This window comes from Engystomops pustulosus, chromosome 1 (assembly GCF_040894005.1).
Source record: "Engystomops pustulosus chromosome 1, aEngPut4.maternal, whole genome shotgun sequence".
NCBI classification, from domain to species: Eukaryota; Metazoa; Chordata; class Amphibia; order Anura; family Leptodactylidae; genus Engystomops; species Engystomops pustulosus.
The window spans coordinates 177,740,714-177,755,753 of NC_092411.1; the positions used below are offsets into that span (position 1 = coordinate 177,740,714).

The window sequence follows — 15,040 nt, forward strand, 5'->3', positions numbered from 1 at the left end:
TGTCTCCTGCTTTATATTCAAGGATCCACCCTCTTTTGTTTTTGGTAAAGACAAGAGAACTTCACCCAAAGCTCCTTGCTTTGTAGGACTGGCCAGCTGTAGTATTGTACAGAGGATAACTGACTGGCCATGAAGAGGCACCATTTTACTCCACTTTGTCAAGTCCAGAACTGTAAACTCTGGGTAACTATTCTGATGAAATGGTTTACAAAGGGTCGTTATAGGGGACTGATTTTGCGTTTTAGTAGTACTTGTTATGTGGAGTCTTATGTAGGGAATTTATCACAAGGGTGTATAGTTTTTATTGAATTATTTATATGGTTTTGTGTTAAATGATCAGTTTTAGGGTATCTGTGTGCTCACAAGTGGTTTGTCTATCTTTTTATTTTAAAGTAAATCTCCACTTTTTGTGCAATTGTTTAACTGGGTACTATCCACAGTGATGGTGAAGCCTCTGCTGCCATCAGTAACAGGGAAATGTAAAGTCATTGGCTGTCATCCTTGTAATTCAATAATAGTCACTTCAATTCCATGCAATTTGTTGTATAGTCAGTAGTGTAAGTTATTATTTTTTTGGCTAAAGGGTTAGTGGCAGCTTGGTACTTGGCATTGCCACATATTTCCTTCCTGACTATATTCAAGTGTTCCAAACCCCCAAAGTTGGCAAGTCTTGTGTAATAGAAAGGAATTACTGAGGACACCCTAGGTATCAGTTTTGCTAAGAGACTATGTACTTTATATGGTTTGCTCATCTATGGAAGGAGAGTTTAGTGCACAACCAAAATATTTTCCATTGTATCTTCTTGAATGTCTATTAATGCAACATGTATTGAATATGTCTCTATAGATATTTAGAATAATTTGGAATCCTTAGTTTATTATTATATATATATATATATATATATATATATATATATATATATATATATATATATATATATATTATTTTTTTTATTTTTTTTTTTATATCAAATTGTTTTCCCATTTAGTTGGCTAAAGGGTCAAACCCCTCATCAACCTCTTCCTATTTCCCATAGACCAAACATATACTATGTAATGTTCCCATCTGACAGTAAAAAGGGTAATTGGCATTAAACACAGAAAGTTACAGAAATTAAGCTAAATGTGTTTTTGTCCAATGAGCGGCCCATAGCTGGATCACTGTGGTTCCTCACATCTGACAGTAGAAATGTGGTAATAATGACATTGATTAATCGCAAACCGTGAAGAATAGGAAGAAAAGTCAGTTTACACCTTTTAGTAGAGAAATGCCTATTAAAGGATATAATGTGTTTGAGGTTGGTGAAGGTTGTTCTTTTTAAAGGGATTGTCCTGCTAGGTTTGGAGACTAGGTTCCTGTAGATAACTTACCCACCGCAGCTGGGTAGCAGAACCCATATTCCTTTAATAGGTGTCGATCCTGCAGTAAGCAGGTTATCCCCTATTCTTGGGCCTAACACTTTAAGTGTGTGCATATGAAATACAGACAGGCCCCCTTCACACAAACGTGATCATCCCGTGGTAACTGACCCGCGTGTCTTTGATACAGCAACTCATGTTCACTGCACTGTGCTTGGTCCGTGGATTCTGACAGGTCAATTTCCATGGGGTGAGTTTGTTGTGTATTTATTTATTATTCCTCTTAATGCAGGTATCTGAAATGAGAAGGACTTTGACACCATCTAATTCTCCTATGTCTTCTCCAAGTAAGCATGGAGATAGGTTTATTCCATCAAGAGCGGGCGCAAACTGGAGTATAAACTTTCACCGGATAAATGTAAGTAAAATAGTAACTGTAAAATGCTAATTTGTATTGTAACATGTGGGAAACTGTTCTTAGTGTGAGTTTTTACAAGGTTGGTGCCCTTATGAATTGGTTTAAAGGAAAGAAAAAACACATTTTACTATTTACCATTTTGGTAAATTTAAGCCAAGGTTGCATAGCTGATGCCCACTGCTAGTTGCACACATCCTTCTTCTCTTTACTAACCAATGAGTTCTGCACAGGAACTGTTTATTGACACTTTTCTTTCTGTGATCTTAAAGTGTAGTTAACGTGCTTATTGGCTTTATTTATCGTCTTGTCTGGCTTGTTGGGTCTTGGCTCTAATATTTGTTTAGTCTGGAGTCTGTAATAATATTTGGTCTGGTGTTTGGTTTAGAGTCTGTATTAATTAAAGTGTGGTTTATGGTTTTTGGGTCTGCATTTATTACCATTTCTGGGGTGGTATTTGGGCTACATTTCAATATTGGTTTGGTACTGTTAAGCAGTTATTTGGCATTGATATAAATGTGTCATATCTTCAACAAAATATATGCCCTATTTGTTTTTAGGAAAATGAGAAATCTCCGAGTCAAAACCGAAAAGCTAAAGATGCGACTTCTGATAGTGGAAAGGGTACGACTTTTGAGAATTTTCTTAGCAAAAAATTATGACTAACCATGACCGCATTTGGAAGGTGCCTGAACTTAAAGAGGACCTGTCACCCAATTTATCGGCACTAGGACCTGCTTACTAAAGTAAGCAGCTCCTAGTGCTTGATCAAATGCCGCAGTGTTAGAGTGATAGCGTTACCGGAAACACTGCGGCAGGGGAACAATGTAATTGTAGGACAGCTCGCAAAGCTGTCCGATGTATTCGTGAGGGGGCGGGGTTGCGGCGTGGCTAGGGGTGGTGACTGCCGCCTAGCGCGCGGCAGTCACTGCAGGCCTATGGAGCGAGCGGGGCGGTCCGGGGAAGAGGCAGCGCCTCGGACCGCCCCCTCATGAATACACTGTACATGATTACACTGTACCCTGCCGCAGTGTTTGATAGCGTTACCGGAGGTATCACTCTAACACTGCGGCGTTTGATCAAGCACTAGGAGCTGCTTACCTTAGTAAGCAGCTCCTAGTGCCAAAAATTTAGGTGACAGGTCCTCTTTAAATGAAATCTACCATCAAAATCAAGCATAATAAATTGATATATGCAGGACACTTGCTCATCAATCGGGGCAAGTGTCCCTGGTTTATCATCCTTAATTTTGATGGTAGATTTCCTTCAACGCAGAGCGGCGATGAGATGAGGGGAGTTCTTCCATTCCAAACACTAAAAGCCCTGAACACTGCTGTGAAGAAAGTGTTTGTGTGGACAAGAGTAATATCAGACTATTGTCATCATGGAGTTATAAGCTTTAAAGCATAACTCCAAAGTTAACTTATAAAAAAGTTTTGGCATAGCTGAGCCTTTGTCATAAATTCTAACCATACATTAACATAACCATATCATGCTGCTGGCTTCTTCATATCATTTGATCCAGCCCTACTTATAAAATTATCTTGTGCTTTTCCTGAAGTGGGTGGGCACTTTCAGATTGTGACATCAGCTGGGGGGACTAAGGCCAGGGCAGCTTTCCTCACTTACCATAATGTGGAGCTCTCCTCTACCACTAGCAGCCCAGCCAATCAGGACACAGAATCTCAGGCTGATTAATCTCCTCAGTATTATTGCTGCACAACACAGATGTGACCCTAACCTGACAAATAAATTCAATGTCCGTTTTACTTAGTCATATCCAGATTAACGTGCATTACAGATACTGTGACCAATACACATAAATTACACACATTTACATATACATCTATGCACTGTTACACAGACCTGTAATCTATTACAACCTTACGGTGTATATACGTCCCCCATACACTGCAATGGCTTCACGGCGCCATACCATTCCGTAGCCCGTAGGACATGTCCCATCTTTCTATCATTCAACGGAATTCGGCGCCTGGACCTATGTTACTCTATGGAGAGGGGCGGGGTTGAGTGGCGCTCTCCCTTTCCCTGGCACCGATGTATGCCCGCTGTACTATGGTACGGCGGGCATACATCATGTGAATTTAGCTTAAGATGGATGTGTCAGCCAAACTGTTTAGCAGTTGCTATCTATCTCCCCTTATCTGAGGACAGCGTGGTGGTGGTGGGTATACAGTGAACAGAGGAGACATGGCACACAGAACTAAATGGTCTTCATCTTGTGTATCAGAATGTTCTGCTGATCTTGCCTTAGCCTTGTAGAGGGATGGAGGTGGTTTGTACAGCAGGTATCACTTTTTTGGACATGGGTAATAATGTTCTGGAGCCATTTCCAGTGTTTTCTTTTCACAATCAATAACTCTTGGGCAAAGTTGTTCTATATCCCAATATCTTAATTACCTATGTGCAACTGTTTCTTTGCTATTCTCCTCTGTTTAGCATGGCTTTCACACTGGAATGTCTCATGGGTCTGCTGATTTCTCTTATGATCTGTAAAGTTGTAAACAAGATACAGGATTGAAAGAGGGGAGGAGCTACAGCTCACGAGGAAGGGGAGGTCATGTGACTCCTCTCTGTAGCTGAGAAAAATAGTAGAGCTGACAGTGTTCAGTGCTGTGGATGCACACGTCTCCTTCTACTTGGAATTTTCTGCAGAAGCTATTTTACCCCTAGTGTTCACACAGCACAGACTATACACTTAATATAACTGTTTCACTGCTGGTTTCTGCTAATTACTGCTTGCTGCACGCTCCTCCATGTGATGAAATCTCCATGCTAGTCACCATATATATCCTGTATGTACACTGGGCAGTGTTCAGTGAATTTACTTGTAGGAATCTTTCTGGATTTGCTCTTATTTTATTGAATGAGAGAATACAAGGCATCATGCCCATTCTGTTTCTGCCCACTTCACTGCAGCTGAAGAAGCTTTTAAACCAGTATCCACTGAACAGAAAATGCAATAACTGGAAATAAAAGTACGAGTAACACTGTGTAGGAATTGTTCTGTTTGCTTTTAAATGAAACCTTACGCCACATTTTTCACAAATGCAGCTAGTGGTAGGTTCCCAAAGAGGCCTGTTAACTAACGGACACCCTTCTTGTAGCTAAAATCCAGCAACTCCTCCTCATACCATCTCCGCATTCAGCAAGTAATGTTTTGTGGCCAGGGTGACATTTTCTAAGGTCCTTTAGCCTAACATTAGCAAACTGTACCCAGTGCATATATGATCACATGAAATCACAGCATGCCTCCATGGACTTCTACTCCTTCTACTTTTCCTCATGCTCCCTGGAGCATGCTTTGATTTCATGTGATCATATCTATATGCTGTATTTGTGAAAAATGTAGTGACTGGTTCCCTATAAAGGAGTACACATATATTAGTTTGGTATATATTAGGGCTGAAAAATTTTTTTTTAATGGTACACTTTGTAATAGATTTCATTAACACTTTCATGTTTCATTTCCGAAATAAAAAGAATTGCTTTAAAGGTCTGCTTACACTTTACGGTCATGCCATGCCACACTTTTTTTTAAATCGGGTAACATATATCGACAATCAACAATAAATGACAATATATCGGTGCGTTCGTTATTTGTTTGTATTACAGCTTCTTGTACAGGAATGATACACAGACAAAACGGGAACAATCCCCTTACACCCCCCCCCCCCCCCCCCCCAATCTCCCAGTCACAAGACAAAGTACCCTATAGGAGTGTCTCATCTAGCATTGCATACACACACACACACACACACACACACACACACACACACACACACACACACACACACACACACACACACACACACACACACACACACACACACACACACACACACACATTCATGCCATGTCACTTTAGATGCACAAGATACATTGTAGATCACTTCACTTGTTGTGGAGGGTGCACTTCATCTCTATATGTCTTTCCAGATGGATTAGCATATTCGGCTTTATTGAAGAATGAACTGCTGGGTGCTGGAATTGAAAAAGTTCAGGATCCCCAAACTGAGGACCGTCGTCTGCAGCCATCTACACCTGAAAAAAAGAGTCTTTTTACGGTAAGTTTCTTGACATTACTGTGAAGTTAGGTTATAAAGGTAATTTAGACTAAACTACCATGAGGTTTATATCACAAAAGATGAGAGGGAAGATCAAGTTAGTACATTTAAGTTTTTTCTAAAATATTCATGCTTTACATTTTAGAATTGACAATTTCTCCCACCAATTTTTACAGTATTCCTTAAGCTCCAAGCGATCCAGTCCTGATGATGGGAATGAAGTGTCTCCATATTCTTTGTCACCTGTCAGTAACAAAAGGTTAGCGTTCTACGTGAGTTTTCAGCAACGTATAAGGTGTTTCAGCCCTGTGCTAACTTCATGACTTTTATCATTTTTATCCCCACTCAACAGTCAAAAACTTTTGCGCTCTCCCCGAAAACCAACACGGAAGATTTCTAAAATCCCATTTAAAGTACTTGATGCTCCAGAATTGCAAGATGATTTCTACCTCAATCTGGTGGACTGGTCGTCTCTGAATGTTCTTAGTGTTGGATTAGGGACCTGTGTATATCTATGGAGTGCATGTACAAGCCAGGTAAGGGCAAACATGGGTACCATATATATTGACGTATAGGACACCCCAGATTAAAAACACTGAAAGTTAGGAAAAATATATTCGGCAGTAATTTTAACTTCCCTGATGGTCATCATCAATAACTTTATTGGTCTAGTCTAATGCCCCTTATTTTTATACTCTAAGGTCATTGAAGTGGTTAGCCTGACAAATACACACACACTTCTACCACATATATGGGCACCTGCACAGACAAGAAAGACAAAGGGGCAAAAGCTATACAGACACTTCTCTTTCTGAGATGTGGTGAAGAGCTTCATCATCGTTTCACTTGAGCATTAGAAAGATCAGGATGGCTTGGCACTGTTGTAATATCCTCACTTGCTGAAGTATGATGAGCATAGGGTGTTCATTTCTACCCCCCCTGGGGTCTACACAGGGGGGGAAAAATCCCAAGATGACAGTTTTAATATTTGTTTTATGAAGGAGAAATACATGTTGATGAGTGCATAAGGTGTCACTAGAAATGTAGTCAAAATAAAAAGACTAGCAATTCAATTTGTAAAATGTTTTAGTTTTGGAAGTAAACCATGTAATGTACCTTTTTTAATTTTATTGTTTTACTCATTGAGAAAATGTTATGTTTTAGGTTACGCGGCTTTGTGATTTATCGGTGGAAGGAGATTCGGTGACGTCGGTGGGTTGGTCGGAAAGGGTGAGTGGTGTTATAAGTTAGACATTATGATTCTGCTTAAAGGATACTTGCCACCAGGGTGAAGGATTGTAAACCAAACATTTGGACGTACTGGTGTGTGTCCCTTCTGGAAGGATCTGTTCTTCTTTCATCTTCTTATTCCATGGTTTTTACTCAAAGGCTTTTAAAATTTATGCAAATGAGCCTAAGGAGCTCCAGCTGTTGATGGAGCCTGGAGCCCCTAAGGTTCGTTTGCATGATTTTTAAAGCCTTTTTTTCTTTAAAAACCAAGGCATAAGAAGATAAAAGAAAGAATATGCTACCAGAGGGGGCACAAACCAGTATGTCAGTGTGCTTTGTTCACAATTCTTCATCTTGGTGGTAGGTGTCCTTTTAAAAAGCACTTATGAATAAAATGTTCTACTTAACTTTATTAATGTCTTTCTTTAGGGTAATCTTGTTGCTGTAGGAACTCATAAAGGTTTTGTACAGATTTGGGATGCATCAGCAGGGAAGAAGCTGTCCACTCTAGAAGGGCATACAGCCAGAGTTGGTAAGACTAGGTTTAAAGGCTTGTATCAAATATGAATGTCGATCCATTGCTTTTTGCCATGATTTGGATATCATAAAAAGGTTGCTTTGTTTTAAGGGGACAAAATCTTTAAATGTTTTATGTAAACAGAAGATTATCTTGACCCCACTGTTGGTTTTTCTGTATGACGCATTCATGCATGTAGTTTAGGGGCTCAAATTGACCCTTTTGAGGCCTGTAGGTGGAGAAAAAAAAATTTTCCCCCCAAAAAATTATTCATAGCCTCTGTCTGCCTATAACAAAGATTTGACAACAAATAATTGTAAAACGGAGCCTAGGAAGTTCATGCATACGCCAGTTTTACTCTCTTCTGTTTTTATAGGCAAATGGCTTTTTTAATAGTGACTAAAATGTTAGTCATATGAAAAAGTTTGGGCACCCCTTTTAATCTTGATCATTTTTAGTTATCAAAATTAGGGTTTTTGCAACAGCCATTTCAGTTTAATATATCTAATAACTGATGGACACAGTAATATTTCAGGATTAAAATGAGGTTTATTGTACAGAAGAGAAAATGTGCATTAAAATTTGACAGGTGCAAAAGGATGGGCACATCAACAGAAAAGTGACATTAATATTTAGTAGATCCTCCTTTTGGATGCTGGATGAAGTTATTTTTGACCATTCCTCTTTACATAACAATTCTTCTCTGCCTTTCTGATATTTTTCTTGGCCTGCCACTTCTGGGCTTAACAAGAACTGTCCCTGTGGTCTTCCATTTCCATACTATGTTCCTCACAGTGGAAACTGACAGGTTAAATCTCTGAGACAACTCTTTGTATCCTTCCCCTGAACAACTATGTTGAACAATCTTTGATTTCAGAACATTTGAGAGATGTTTTGAGGAGCCCATGATGCCACTCCTCAGAGGAGATTCAAATAGGAGAACAACTTGCAAGTGGCACGTCACGGGTCGGCTGCAGGTGCATGGAGAGTGCTCACGAAAGTCGAAAATGGCACTTTTTTGCCATTTTGAAAAATATAAGAAAATCAATAAAGTGATCAAAATGTCGTACAGTCCTAAAAATCATAGCATTGAAAACTTCATCAAAAGTCACAAAAAAATACCACCCACATCTCTGTACAAAGTATTTAAAAAAGTAATTAGCGCCAGAAATGGCAAAATTAAAAAAAAAAAAACTATTTCTACACAAGTTTTTCATTTTTGTAAATGTATGAAAACATTATAATACCTGTCCAAATTGGAAATTTGGTATCCCCGTGATCGCACCTACCCAAAGAATAAAGTAGACATGTCATTTGTGGCGCACAGTGAAAGCCATAAATTCCAAGCCCACAAGAAAATGCTGCAAATACGTTTTTTCACCAATTTCACTGCATTTTGAATTTTTTTTTCCGCTTCCCAACTCCATGAGGTTACCAAACCAATTTAGTGCTTCAGTAAGTCAGTAAAAAGTAGTTAGTATTCAAATCAAGCAAATAAGGGTGCCCATACTCTTGCACCTGTCAAATTTTTTGTGCATATTTTCTCTAAGTACAATAAAACTCATTTCAATCCCGAAATATTACCGTGTCCATCAGTTATTAGATATATCAAACTGAAATAGCTGTTGCAAAAACCCAAATTTTGATAACTAAAATGATTAAGATTAATAGGGGTGCCAAACTTTTTTTATATTACTGTATATAGGCAGTCCCCGGGTTACATACAAGATAGGGTCTGTAGGTTTGTTCTTAAGTTGAATTTGTATGTAAGTCGGAACTGTATATTTTATCATTGTAATCCCAACCAGAACTTTTTTGGTCTCTGTGACAATTGGATTTTAAAAATGTTGGGTTGTCATAAGTACCAGGATAAACAATAAAGCTTCATTACAGACGCCTGTGATAACTGTTACAGCTGTTTATTGTAGCCTAGGACTAAAGTACAATAAATTACCAATATCCAGAGGTCCGTTTGTAACTAGGGGTCGAGTGTCCTTAAGTAGGGGACCGCCTGTATTCCTTTTTAAGTTCTTACAATGCAATGCCCCCTGTTGCAGGCGCTTTGGCCTGGAATGCCGATCAGTTGTCCTCAGGAAGTAGAGACCGTATGATCCTACAGAGAGATATCCGAACACCACCTGTACAGTCTGAAAGGAGGTTACAAGGGCACAGGCAAGAAGTTTGTGGTCTGAAGTGGTCCACTGACCACCAATTGCTTGCATCAGGAGGAAATGACAACAAGGTATGACAGCTTGTGTTTGTGTGCTTATTTTATTTTTTTTTTTTTCTCATACAATGTTGCTTTATAAAATGCTTTCCATTCCTTTTAGCTCCTTGTATGGAATCATTCAAGCTTGACCCCTGTCCAGCAGTATACAGAGCACCTCGCTGCAGTGAAGGCAATTGCTTGGTCACCTCACCAACATGGTCTGCTTGCTTCAGGAGGGGGCACTGCTGATCGTTGCATCAGGTTTTGGAACACTCTCACTGGTCAACCACTGCAGTGTATTGATACTGGTTCACAGGTCTGCAACCTGGCCTGGTCTAAGCATGCCAATGAACTGGTAAGTACTGAGTGTGGTTTCTGGGATCAGGATGTTGATAGCTTTATCATTGACACACAGCGTTTGCTTAGGAGTGCAGCATTTTGCTGTAATACCCTGCATCACTACTGAGTAGATAGACTGAGGTTGCAGTGCTTGTAGAAGGGTTAAAGTCTGTTCAATACAGCTGATGACTTTGTCTAAAAAGTGAACCCCATCTTTTCTTCTCTGCATCATAACCCTGTAAACAGACTTCTTTACCTTTTATTTGTCTGCCTTTTCCTTATCCACAGGTAAGCACACATGGCTATTCTCAGAATCAGATCCTAGTGTGGAAGTATCCATCCCTTACGCAGGTGGCTAAATTGACTGGACACTCTTATAGAGTTCTTTACCTTGTAAGTATTTGTGTTGCATCTTCAATCCTATTTTGTTGCATGACCACTCCACCCCAAAAAATAAATTGATCTCCAATTATCCTGGTACAGGGAAAAGAGAATACTTTGTAGCGTCTCACTGTGGCTATCATGGAAAGATACATTTCCTTTTGATGCATATTTCCTAATACAGGCGGTCCCCTACTTAAGGACACCCGACTTACAGACAACCCATAGTTACAGACGAACCCCTCTGCCCACTGTGACCTCTGGTGAAGCTCTCTGGATGCTTTACTATAGTCCCAGACTGCAATGATCAGCTGTAAGATGTCTGTAATGAAGCTTTATTGATAATTATTGGTCCAATTACACCAAAAATTTTGAAACTCCAATTGTCACTGGGGCAAAAGAAAAAAAATTGTCTAGAACTTCCATTATAAAATATACAGTTTCGACTTGCATACAAATTCAACTTAAGAACAAACCTCCAGACCCTATCTTGTATGTAACCCGGGGACTGCCTGTACTGTGTTTGTAAGTGGGTTTTTTAAGTTAGTCAACCCTTTATTGCAAAACCAAGTAATTTGGGGGCACGTTTATTTGGCTGATGAAGACAGAAGAGTGTAATATATTAACCCCTTCGGGACTCAGCCGATTTTGGCCTCTAGGACGCGGCCCAATTTTTCAACTCTCCCCTGTGGTTATAGCTTTGGAACTGTGTGTGTGTGTGTGTGTGTGTGTGTGTGTGTGTGTGTGTGTGTGTGTGTGTGTTTGTTTGTGTGTTTCTTGGATGATATCTTTTGTGTTAAGTTATGAACAGAACCAAATGTTGAAAAATTCTTGATTTTTTCAAAGTTCTAAATTCTCTACTTGCACCCAAATTAATTTATTACTTGCGTTTCCTAAATGTCTGCTTTATGTTGGCATGGTTTTTTAAAATTCCACATATTTTACTAGAATGTTACGAGGCTCAGAATTTAGGTGCCATTTTTCAAATTTTTTTGGAAAATCACGAAAACCCGTATTTAGATGGACCTGCTCAACTTTTGATTGTGAGAGGCCTAAATAAGACTCCTTACCCCATTATGGAAACTACACCCCTCAACGTATGAAAAAGCACTTTTAACCCCTTCACGCTCACGGGCTGAGCCCTCTTCATACAGAGATGGGCTTTGCAGCATACCTCCGGTAACGCTATCTAACACTGTTTTTATGGGAAAGTGACATTTTAGGGGCATATATTTTTATTTTTATTGTAATGTTTAATCCCTTAACGACTTGGCCCTTTTTAGTTTTTTTTTTTCACTTCCATTTTTCACTCACCACCTTTAAAAAAATCTATTTTTTTTTCTTTTTCCACATAAAGAGCTGTGTGACGGCTTATATTTCGCGTAACAAAAATTGCGCTTCATAGTGACAGTATTTAATATTCCATGCCGTGTACTGGTAAGCGGGCAAAAATTCGAAATGCAGTGAAAATGGTGAAAAACCACATTTGCGTCGCTTTCTCGTGGGCTTGGATTTTACAGCTTTCACTGTGTGCCCCAATGACATGTCTACTTTATTCTTTGGGTCCGTGCAATCATGGGGATACCAAATTTGTACAGGTTTTTATAATGTTTTCATACATTTACAAAAATTAAAACCTCCATAACAAAAAAATTTTAAAAAAAAGTTTGCCATCCCCTGGCGCCAATAACTTTTTCATACTTTGTTGTATGGAGCTGTGGGTGGTGACATTTTTTGCAACTTTTGATGGCGTTTTCATTGCTATAATTTTTAGCACCGGTAGCACCAATCGCGGGTAATGCAATATACAGCAAAGACTTACCGGCTATGGAGAGGGCTCGGCCCGCAAGCCCTCTCAATGCACCGTGACCCGGCTTGAGCCAGACTAGTACAGCGCAAGTCGTGATGGGGTTAAACTTTTGTGTTTTCAACTTTTTTTTTTTTTACTTATACATACTTGAACCAGCGATCACTCACCGATCGCGGGTGTTAGAGCACGTGTCAGAGGGTGGTGTCAGCTGTAATATACAGCCGACAGCCACTGCTTCTGGTGGCGGCTCCGTTCATGAGCCGGTGCCAGAAGCGGGACGTTATAGACAGTCTCCGTGCAGGAAGTAACTTCCCGCAGGGACGTACTATAACGTCCTGGTGCGTGTAGGGGTTAAGTGTTGCGCCTTTGTGTATCGTAAGAGTAAAGCAGAAAGGAAATTTGAGCAAATCTGGGGTCCTTGGTTAGACTCTCACAGTCCACTATCTATACATTCTCAACGGAACCCATTCCCTACTCGAAGTCTGTTGCCATAACCCTATGTATAGCGAATTTCCTATCCCATCGATTTAACCCTCTGGAATTTGTATATCCCTGAGTACTGCTATGTATTATTTTTTTTTCCCTTGTGACCCCACACTGTGTATATTTCTTGTGCCATTTGCGCATTCTATTATACTGATTACTGCAGCTCTTGGCCGGGGGTTGACCTGGTCGACACTGCTATTTGAGCACTTACAGTGGTCTAATAACTGTAAATTGCATTTGCTAGTCAGTAAGCTTAGGCTTATGTTCTTCAATTTTATACATTTATTTACAGCAGCTCTTCCAGACTTCACTTTCATGACAGGAACACCTCTTTCATTTTAGAATAGCGGAATTCTTTTCTTATTTTATATTTAATTTTTTTTTGTTAATTTGTACAATGTTTTGCGTTAGTGGATGGACATAGTACATGTTGACATAAATATTTTTGTTTTGACAGGCAATGTCTCCAGATGGAGAAGCTATAGTCACAGGTGCTGGTGATGAAACTTTGAGATTTTGGAATGTTTTTAGTAAAACGCGATCCACAAAGGTGAGTTAATTCTGTTATTGGTTTTTAAAAGAATTGCCTCAAACCTTCCTTTAAAAGAAGTCTCAATTTCAGCAAATATTTAACTTTTCATTATACAAACAATAATGTTTTTCCATTATACTTTCAGTATGGATTTCTCATGGGTTTTCGAGATATCTGCTTGCTGGGGTTTTATAGAAAGCTTTTGCCCGCGTTCACACACAGCGTTTGTAGTTTTGAAGTGCAAAGGCTGCAAGGTTGACGCGTTTCTATTGAAATACGATCAGTAACCAGCACCAAGTGTTTTGCAATGTTTAGAGGCAAAACATGTGGAGCTTGTTCCCAATGACAAGTGTTTCAGTAGAAATGCATCTGTGTTTGTAAACGAAATGCAAATGCCAAGTGTGGCTACCCCTCTCTCTCTGGGATGCTAAACAACCTTTGCACATTTGTAACCATCAATAATTTTTATCCACTGGAGGTAAACGTAGAAGCCTACTATAGCAAGCAGACATCTAGAAAATCGTGAAGAATTCATACTGAAAGTTCAGATGTTCAGATTTTCTATCAGCTACTGCAGCAATCGGGTATTTTAAAAAAAAATGTGTTTTTTTGCTTTACTGACAGCATGGGGTTGATATGTTAAAGCTTGAAGGGGTTGTCTGAAGTTTTGCAAATGTGGCTGCTACCTTCCAAAAACATCTTTTCTTCTGACCATTGGTAGCGTTTTGCAGTTTAGCTCCATTCATTTTTTTGAAGCTGAACTGCAATACCTGGTGTCAATATTGCAGTATGTGTCGTATTAAACAGGAGAATCTCCCCTTTTTAAGAGTGGATATATCTGGTTCTGTGAAGCATCTATACACAATCCAGATATCATGTTAACATTGCAATTGGAAATCTGCATTTGCATGTGCAAATAGGAGGTATATAGCTGTATGGCAGTCATGAAGGGCTTAATAGTAAATCTGTCATTGTTCAATAAATATGAAAATGATTATCCTGTAAAGGCTCAGTAAAATAGACACACTAGGGGGTAAGGTATGAAATATAGGATAAGACTTGGTAGACTTTGTATAGATTTTGGGCTACTATGCGATTTGTCTAAAAAAAAATTCACATGGCTTAAATTTGTTGTTTTTTTTTTTTTTTCTCCTAGGAATCTGTTTCTGTTCTCAATCTCTTCACCAGGATACGATAATCTTTTCATGGTTCTATGGCAGTTTTTCCTCGTCTTTCTTCACCGAGAAGTCGAGAATTTATTACTTTCCAACCCAGCAAAGAGACTAACGTTCTGTGTACAGTTCAGGGATTCATCGGTAGCCTATACCATCATGGGAAGCATTAAATAATACACTGTTCTATCTGAGTCAATTATTCAATCATTGGCATTGAAAGGAGGAGGATCCACTTATTTTCACATAATGGGTATTGGCCGAAATGAACCCTAATGACCATGTTCTATAGATGTGTGTGTTATATGAATGCTTCAGAATACCTTATTGCCCCATGAGGAATGTGTTGCAGCCAGAAAGCTACCATCGGCACAGCTTATTTACAGATTTTGGGACCACACTCGGTTTTATAGAGGCACAGAGAATCCCTGTACAAAACTGTCTTGTTTGCATGCAAAAGATATCTGATACTATATATAGAAAGGCTACTCATGACAACTCT

At 39.3% G+C, this 15,040-nt stretch overlaps 1 protein-coding gene across 6 annotated transcripts in view; it reads left to right on the forward strand.

The window, feature by feature from the left end:
* FZR1 (fizzy and cell division cycle 20 related 1) overlaps window positions 1-14,725 on the forward strand; it is a 28,382-nt gene extending 13,657 nt beyond the window's left edge. For 4 of the 6 annotated variants that reach the window (XM_072113977.1, XM_072113976.1, XM_072113978.1 and 1 more), the window contains exons 3-14: window positions 1,652-1,777; window positions 2,335-2,398; window positions 5,735-5,862; window positions 6,039-6,121; window positions 6,215-6,398; window positions 7,027-7,092; window positions 7,522-7,624; window positions 9,667-9,851; window positions 9,940-10,173; window positions 10,446-10,550; window positions 13,292-13,384; window positions 14,523-14,725. In XM_072113977.1, the coding sequence (XP_071970078.1) occupies window positions 1,652-1,777; window positions 2,335-2,398; window positions 5,735-5,862; window positions 6,039-6,121; window positions 6,215-6,398; window positions 7,027-7,092; window positions 7,522-7,624; window positions 9,667-9,851; window positions 9,940-10,173; window positions 10,446-10,550; window positions 13,292-13,384; window positions 14,523-14,564 (1,413 nt within the window). In that variant the 3' untranslated portion in view covers window positions 14,565-14,725. Of the gene's footprint in view, window positions 1-50; window positions 184-1,651; window positions 1,778-2,334; window positions 2,399-5,734; window positions 5,863-6,038; window positions 6,122-6,214; window positions 6,399-7,026; window positions 7,093-7,521; window positions 7,625-9,666; window positions 9,852-9,939; window positions 10,174-10,445; window positions 10,551-13,291; window positions 13,385-14,522 lie in introns of all 6 variants that reach the window. The other 2 variants (XM_072113980.1, XM_072113981.1) reach the window with 2 other exon arrangements.
* Window positions 14,726-15,040: the final 315 nt, after the last annotated feature.